Raw genomic sequence first — 9,623 nt, forward strand, 5'->3', positions numbered from 1 at the left:
AAATCATTTTGTCCTTTTATTTTTAATAAGTGATAATTTGTAGTAAATGTGTGACAAAACATATAATTTCCTCATGAAATTTTTTGATATTATATTAAAAATGCAATAAAAATGTAATTGCTACCAAAATTATTACTATCGTAAATAGTCTGAAAGATTTGAAATTCATATCTTCCTGTAACAAGACCGTTGGTATTTGACGGATTGCTTAACTTTTGAATGGATTTTATGAATTTGACATAGAATCAAAATACATACATTCGCTTTTCTATGAAGATTATTTTTTCTTTTATTATCGGATACTAATCTTATCACAAGGCGAAAAGATTTTGATGTTATCAAATCGGGATAATTATCTTGAACGAGATGAAAGTGCTGTCGTAAATATATTAATGACTTTTTATCACAATATTAATAAGTTTTATAATATAATCATAAGTTAATAATTAATAGTAAATACGATCTAATTGTTAGTATTAGTTAGTTTCATTCCGCGTTCATCAATATTTCATTAAACATTGGTTTAGAAAAATTTATTATTGTATGTATGTTTTCATATTAATATATTATGTTTTCATATTAATCCCGCATTACTAAATTTTATTAATTATGCTTTTATTAATTATGCTCTATAATTTTTATTATATTTTGAACAGCATTTTTTATTGTACATTGTATTGTAAATAATTATTATTGTATTCTTGAATGTATAAAGGATTACAATAAAAGATAATATTAAAAAAGTTATGCAATATTGCTAATTATTTTATCGTATGTCGCTAATCACAATGCAATGTAATTAGTGAAAAATACAATAATTAGAAGATAAAATAATTAGAAGATACAATAATTAAAGATAAAATTAGACATAAAAAAAACCAATTTAAAATATACTTATCTGCAAAAATAAATTTAAAATATACTTACCCGGACTATTAAATTTATTAATAGCCCGTTTTTTACGATTGAGCATACTTACAAAGAAAAAAGGATAAAATCGGCGGATGATGGAGGATCTTTAACTCATTTTTGCTAAATTAAACCTTTAATTAACGATGATTGGAAAAGTTTCTATAATTTTTTGTAATTATAGAAACTTTGGAATATATTTACATATTAGTAATTATGTCTGATAAAAAAGGACTGAAAATCTGTATTAAAAAAATATAATTTCGCGTAATTTCATTTCTATACAGGTGCATATTATAAACTAAGAAAATTCGTTAAATTAACTTGTTTAAATATTTAATTTCAAGTTTCTTAAAATTCAACAACTTTTGTTTCCACAGTAGATGTGAATATTATGAATCGAGGCTTTGAAAGCTCTGCTTTTTTTGCACGTGACGATACAAAGCAGAGTTCTTATTGGATATTGCTCGTTGCTGATCTCTCATCATATTCAGTGTGTAATAGGCAGCTGATTTTCATAGTCGATTCTTATTTTAAAACCATCTTAATATTGTTCTAAGATGCTAATTCGGCTTTCTGATCGGTTCATGACCTTCTAAGATTAAATTTAAAACTATCTTAAATAAAGATCTGATTATGAATATAGTCAGAGAGAAATCTGAATATCTATTAATTTGATAGATTAGATTAGATGATGATCTTTAAAATATAAATACAAAACATTTGAATAAATAATACAATAACAAATTAAGAATAAATAAAGAAAGGGCATATAATGCTGGTTCTATGTCGATGTAAAAGTTATCTGAAGAAATAAGGAGAAGACAATAATAAAAATTAAAACTAATTTGAGAATAGGTTGAAAAATTTATTTTTGTTCAATTCCTAGGCCATGCACTATGGATATTTATCTTACTAATTTTACATAAGAAAAAATTGATGTTTAAAATTGCTCCGCCAATGCCTCTCCCAGACTTCCTCTCAGAATTAAGATAATTGACATCCTCTCGTAGGACACTTGCGAATAGTACATTATACTCGCGCGTGAACGAATTATTTAAAAAAGTCTTTCGCGTCGAATTAGAATTCATCGAATGTATTTTGTGAAAAGTCTATTAGTCCGATAATTTCAATAGCACTCTTGAAGCAAACGTACGACGCAGCGAACTGACTGCGGTTCACTTTCATCAATTAAATCGAAGATAGCTTTCCTATCGTTGGATTTTTATATGAGGAGGATTTTTATACGATTTTACTCAAATATTTATAAACTTATCTAGATATATTATTATTTTAGATAGATTTAAAAATTTTTTAGATATTTAAGAAAAACTGTTCTTTTCGTGTCTTTCCAGTACATTAAGATTGTATTCGTGAAAGGGAAGATATCTGAAAAATGTATACTTATTATCTATATTACTGTGCAATTATCGGTTAACTTTTATAAGTGAATATAAAAAAACACATTAATTCGTCACCATTGCGAAATAAATTTAGAGCAGATAAAAGGCTGAATATCTCTAATTACATGAGTAAGATATGATTAGAGTCAATGGAATAAACTAGAGATTAATGAAAAAGAGAAATGTTTTTTTTATTACCGACAAATAGTTCCAAAGTTACGCTCAATTTTTTATACGTATCATATCACGAAAGATGCAGGAATACAATGAATTAATTAATATTACATAAATTATATTAATTATGAATTGTGATGTATTGAGGTTACATTTTCGTGTTTTATGGTTACGTGCGAATGCGTTGTAAGTCCTTATTGTAATAGAATTTACTGTTTTATCAACAAATTTTAACACGAATTTATTGCTTTAAAAATAAATTATCAGTTCTGAAATACAAATTTTTGGTTTAAAAACACAAATTCACTGCTTTTAATAACAAATTCAGTTTTAAAAACAAAAGTAACATAAGAAGATAATTTTAGAACAGATAATTTGATTTTTGAACATGTTGCAATTTTCTTTAACTGTTTCATTATGTTCCAAATCGGAGCAAGATATACTAATTTGGATTTTGATATTTTATATAAACAGCCTAAAATTACACCTTTTTGTAAATAGTACCATAAATCTAAATAATTGTTGCATCATGTGCATTAAAAGAAATAAATATATATACATTATAAATAAAGAAATATATGTATATTTCTAAAAATTGGTACACCTTCAGTTTCCCCTATCTAAAAATTTTTGCATCTGCTGATTCTCCTGAATGATATATCTATAGATAAATGTTTAGATACTTGAGTAAAATCATCCTCTTTATGTAAAAATCGATGGGGAAACTAAAGTATCTTTGTCGCCGATTTAATTGAAAGTGAACGAATCGCTGGTTCGTCGTATTGCGCGTCTATTTCGGAAATGACGTTGCATTTATCGGAACTAATGAATTTTTCACAAAATCCATTCGATAGAATTCTAATTCGATGATAGAATCATATCTTCAATGTTTTGATAATAAACTTTCTTGAAACGTTGTTGCATGAAGTAGCATACTGCACTACTGCAACTTTCACGCTAAGTGCTCCAAACATGAGGTCGGCGGCGTAATAATATGTCACACTCTGCAATAGCAGTGTTCGCGCGATTTAGCAACTATACTGTTACTGTCGGCTAATTGAGGACTTGCTCTGTCTGTCGGTAAACAGTTCGGCTCTTAATGGTAAGAAGCGTGCAATTGATTCGGGTTTGTCTCTGGTTCGCTCAAGAAGGAATTGTATTATACTCTGGTCAGGGCACTCATTTCTCTGCCTTTATCTATCAGCGTCTTAATCACTTTAATTTGATTTAGTCAAAACTTAGCTATTAATTTGTGATGAGGAATCGGATCCCAGATTGTCTTAGACTGTTTAGAATGTTATATGCGGCAATAGATATAAACTTTTCTCTCATTAGAGGTCACTTCAGCTTCTTCGAATCGCTCATGGTACAGCACCTCTTAACTGTAGCGTCATAGTATCGTTGTGTAGGATTTTTCATGTATAAAATATGTAATGACGCTATAGTTACAAATTAAGAGTTATAGAACATATCCCTTAAGCTTTTGCATTGACCATTAAATATTTAATTAAGTATTTATTCTATATTGGTTGTTTATTTACATGGACGATCTTAAGATAAGAAATCCTTTATTTAATATCTAATTAGTTTCTATTACAGAAAGTAAGCAATAACATCCAAAAGAGTATCTTATTTTGATATATTTTGCAAAAAAAATCCTTTGCTTATAATGTTACAATTGGTATGCTGTGACAAAGGAACCTTAATGTACACAATAAAAGTTGCAAGCAATTAATCTACAATAATATTATGTGCAATGCAACTTATGCGCAATAGTTTTGTGCGTGCAAATGTGCTTTCATTTCGTAACTATATTTGTGCACAATAGTATTTGTAAGCAAATGATCTGGACAATTATTTTTGTGCACAAACTGTCGACAAATAATATTAGCAATTAATTTATAAATAGAAACGAGATTATCAAAATTAGAAACTACATTTATAGAAGTTACAAAAGTTTGTTATTAAAAGAAAACACGATTTTAAAAGAATAAATTCTCTTATTCTCTTAAAGACAGAGTTTATTCTACAAAACAATAGAGATGTATAGGAAATGTTTTAAAACTGATGATCATTGAGCAATTTTTTGGAAAATAACCCATAATAAACCCAAATGTTGGCTTAGCAATCATATATAGAATAGGTAAAATGGCAATCATGCTACCCATTATTAATGGAGAAATGTTAAGTCATTTACCATAAGGTAGAAATGGAAAAATTGTAGTTAAAATGAAAACAAATTAAATAAAATGACAGGCTCTACCGAAATAAATCAAAGAAAATTAATGTCTGTAAGTGTCAAACAAGATGAACGCGAGTTATAAATTTATTCGAATAATAAAATAGACGTTTCGATCCTGTGTGTGTATTGTGGATTTTATTCAATATTAACAAAATTTCGAGAACAAAAAATATAGTCATACATATAGAATGTATATTTGCAGAAGCATAAATATGAAACATGAAGTGATGTCGTGTAAAATTATCATATGCAATAAATCTTAAGTAACTATTTCATCTAATCAAACATAGAGATGTAAAAGAACGGCATTTTTTATTTTGGAGTAAAATATCAAGTAAAAAATTAGTTTTCATCGCTTCATGTTTCATATTAGAAAGAATCCACAATATAAAAGGATCAAAACGTCTATTATATTACTCGAATAACTTTATTATATTTGTTTATCTTGTGTTTGGCTTTTACAGATATTAATTTTCTTTAATAAAATAAAAACGATTGATTTATTATTACACTTATATGCAATAACATAACTTACTAATATATAATTTATGTCATTTGTTAATTACTTTTTGACAAACAATTCATAACGACTGATTTTTTAATCTACTCGTGATTATAATATTAAAAACATGTAGCAAAAAGCTAGATGCTAAATAATTACAAGAAATTATATCATAATATTTAATTTCTTGATAATTATCTTGAAGACATCCCTTACCTTCAATTTCGATGGAGTTATTTTTATTCGCTTTTTGCAGCAAAGCACGAAAGAATCTAATAGTTAAATGTTGTACTCTGTTCTATAAAATGAGATATTAATCGTTAAAGTTGATCCCTATAAAATTTAATAGCAGATTACATCTTAATGAAGAGTTTGAAAAATGATTCAGCTGAGTGGGATTCAACCTTTACGCAGGAGTGTGCAGAGCTTCAATGATATTATATATTTTCGTTGACGATGTGGCTTGAAATGCGGCCAAAACAGCAATTGAGATCTAACCTGTTTATAAATTAAAATTTTAATCGCTTGCGCATTATAGTTTTTCGTATTTTCATTTGTCTAATTTTTGTTTTTAAAAGAAAAATAACTTGAGATTATAATTTATACGTACTATGACTCTGGCGGAAAAACTTTCTTTTTTTCTGGCGAAAATCTACATAGATTGAGACATGATTTTAGAAATTATTAATTTTTCATAGATATTCATAGTGGAATGTAGAATGACATTGTTTTTTTGAAAAACCTATAAGAAATCCTCCGCGTTCAAATAACACCACTCTACGTCCCATTACGTTACTATTACGAATATCTGTGAAAAACTAAACATTTTCTAAGATAAACAAACCTCTTTCTACATCCCACTATAACTAACATCTACGAAAAATTAAGAATTTCTAAGATCTTGATCTTTCAATTTATGTAATTTTTCTGTACTTGTCGTAAAAATATTTTTTCCACTATGGGGAATAATTAAATAAGAGTACGTATGATCATTATATAATAAAATATCCATATAATACAATATAATAATAAGATATCCAAATTTTATTATAAATATCGTACAACTTAGTATAGTAATTTACTGAGCAAAAATATAATTTTCATTATATTCTGATATTGTTATTACTGTATTGTTATTACATTTCTTAATTTAATAATATTCAAATAATCTAATTACGCGCGCGCGATTATATCAATAATGTAGAACTTGTGAAATTTTGCGATAAACTTTGTTTAGCATGTATTGTTTACAATGTACAACGTATTACTAAGTTCAAACATCATTTATGTAGATAACGATAGACAATGTTTTATGGAACAATTATTTCGTTTAATAATGTAAAAGTACTAATGTAAGAAAACATTGTTAAAAGGCATGTTCTGTGCAGATATATCGCATTCAATAGTTGCTGCAGTGTTTGTCCTGTTATATTCATTGACGCGATTGAAAGTTTCAGTAGATTGCATTAGTGAGTGTAAATCCATTGATACAAAAAAATTGTATATAATGAATATTCAAACATTTAAAAGAGAGAGTTCCGTTTATTATAAGTTAAGAATATATTATACATTTTTTTTAATGAAAAAGTTATGAAAATATTACAGATACACGTATCTAAATATTACAAACAAAAAAATTTTATTAATTGAAAGAGTGCTTCATTTGAAAGCAGCCATATGATTAAATGTTTATTTCCTAAATTTTTTTATTTTCTTAATTTTCTGAAATCATAATTATTTGATTCAGTACATTATATGTATTGAATTTTTGATATAAATTACGTAATTATGTTCCAATATTGCTTTTCTTTTAAAATTCTATTGTATAATATTCTGTATTAGTTGGTGTGAATAATAACATATAAAAAAAATTGTTATAAAAATAAAAATGTTATATTCTAATAAAAAAATGTTATATTCTACTTTGCAAGAAAAAGTATTTTACATCTGACGTCATAACTCTACGTACTATGCTATACGACAATCCATACAGAAATATCCAAGTATTGTAGAGATAATCTAAAAATATTGCAATATCTATAAGATATCCGATGTACGATTCAGGATATTTCTGCTATGTGGAAAAGGATCAAGCAGCTTTAACTTTCTGCTGATTTGAAGGCAAGTTGATTTTTTATTCTGAGTTCCGACAGACAAACTTAAATCTTTAAAAAATAATACTACTGACTGACTTTTATGCAGGGTTGAGTTAAATTAATGTTTTTTTTAACTGAACAAAGTTAAAGTTAATAGCTTTACAAAATTAATAAAGTTAAGTTAAAAGTTGAAGGTAACGTAAGTTAATTTTTTATTCCTTTAACTTTTAACTTAACTTTATTAATTTTGTAAAGCCATTAACTTTAACTTTATTCAATATTGAATTAACTTAAGTTTAAAAAAAAGTTAATTTAAAAAAAATTATCCTAATTTTTCTTAAAATAAGATTAATTAAATAACTACAATATAGATTATTAAATTAAATTTTTAATTTTTTTATTCATATGATATAAGTATATAACGATATAAATTACATAACTTTAAAAAAACAGCCAGCACATAGAGAAGATATAAGGTCAGTGATTATTTTTTAATAAGTTTTAAGTCATAAGAAATTGATCAATTGCAATCGAAGAATATTTGACTGTAATTAGTCAATTTCTTATGACTTAAGGCTTAAAATACCTATTAGTAGATCCGAATTAAAGCTTATAGCATAAGGCATAACCAATCAGAGAGCTATATTAGCATCTTAAAAAATTACTTGAGATAATCTTGAAACATGAACAGATTACGAACATATGTCCTTAGTCTTATTACTTTTCTAAGATATTTAAAAAATATATAAAAAAATTTGTTAACTTAAAAAAGTTAACGTTTAAAAGTAACTTAGTTAAGTTAAAATTTAATGCATTTAAAATTAACTAAGTTAAGTTAAAGTTATTAACTTTTTAACTTTTTTTTTAACTTTTAATGTTTTAACTAGTTACTACCCAACTTTGCTTTTATGACAGTAAAAGTTCATTGAAGCTTTACAAAAATTTTTTAATCTTTATATAGTCCAAAACAATATAAAAATTTACCTCAAGCGTTTAAAGACTTAGAAGTTCCTAACGGAAGGTACAAAATTTTACATAACTAACAGAAGCTTAATGTGTACAATAGATCTTGTATTCGATCATCTTACGATTGATCTGTAAGCAATAATAATTACATGTAAATGTGCCTTTGTCTATATTTTTTATTTGTGCACAATACAGCTTGTAGGTATCGATATGTAGAGACAATGGGTGCATCCAGAAGCGACGACCGCTCTGAGCAAAAAAGAGATTTATTTATTATTAATATGTTTATTTATTATAATTCGAATGTAGAATAGCTTTGTCTACTATAGATAATCTTTGATATCATCTTTCTTACTTATTTATTACTATTTATTATTATTATTTCTCTGATGTCTTATTTAGGCCGTAAGATTATGTACCTAATATATCTACCTAAGTATATCTACCTAAACATGACATTAGAGAAATAATAAACAATAAGTACATATATGAATAAGTAAGAAAGATGATATTAAAAATTATGTATAGACATAATTATTCTACGTTACGAATTATAATAAATAAACATATTAATAATAGATAAATCTTTTTTTTGCTCAGTAAGCGCTCAGTAAGCGGTCGTCGTTTCTAGATGCACCCATTGTTTCTACATATCGATATGCACTCCATATATCATGTACATATTATGTAGCTTCGTGCGCAATAATGTCGTGTGCAATACAACATTATCTCTGAATTTTTTGCGCAATAAAATTTGTAAGTAATCCATCTGTAATAAATTATATATGTAACATAGCTTGTACGTAATAGCTATTGTTTACAAGCATTATAGTACTTGTAAGCAATAGATCTTTTATAAGTGATAATTTTTATGCGCAAATGAATTGTCAGTAAATATAATCGGCAAACAATACTGTTGGCGTTTAATTTATAGAGAAACGGAATCCTATTTTACAGAGATAATATTATATTTGTCTTAAAAATGTTAAATATTTATAATATATTATTAATATTTTTTTATCATTATATTATTATTGCATAATATGTATGTAGAAATTTTTACATAATGTTTATTATTATTCTTATACATTTTCAATCTTACGTATAAATATTAGTACTCTAATATAATAATAATTTAGCAAGTTTTTAGAGAAAAGCATAAAAATTGGAGGACATATTTGTTGTAGCAATTACAATTATGAAAATCAATTACGTGCTACTGCCTCTAAAAGCACATTATTTTTTTTTTCATGCAGGTAAGTAAATCATGAATTATATTACATATTCCAATAATTATAAGTAATTTAAATAAATTCAATGTTTTTTTAAAT

General features: G+C 25.9%; 1 protein-coding gene across 1 annotated transcript in view; it reads left to right on the plus strand.

Annotated features, from left to right (window-relative positions):
- Positions 1-9,490: 9,490 nt before the first annotated feature.
- Positions 9,491-9,623, plus strand: part of LOC108686696 (major facilitator superfamily domain-containing protein 6-like) — a 5,511-nt gene continuing 5,378 nt past the window's right edge. The window contains exon 1 of the mRNA XM_018192121.1: positions 9,491-9,548. Within this exon, the coding sequence (XP_018047610.1) occupies positions 9,491-9,548 (58 nt within the window). The remainder of the gene's footprint in view (positions 9,549-9,623) is intronic.

This window comes from Atta colombica, unplaced genomic scaffold, assembly GCF_001594045.1.
Source record: "Atta colombica isolate Treedump-2 unplaced genomic scaffold, Acol1.0 scaffold189, whole genome shotgun sequence".
Taxonomy (NCBI): domain Eukaryota; kingdom Metazoa; phylum Arthropoda; class Insecta; order Hymenoptera; family Formicidae; genus Atta; species Atta colombica.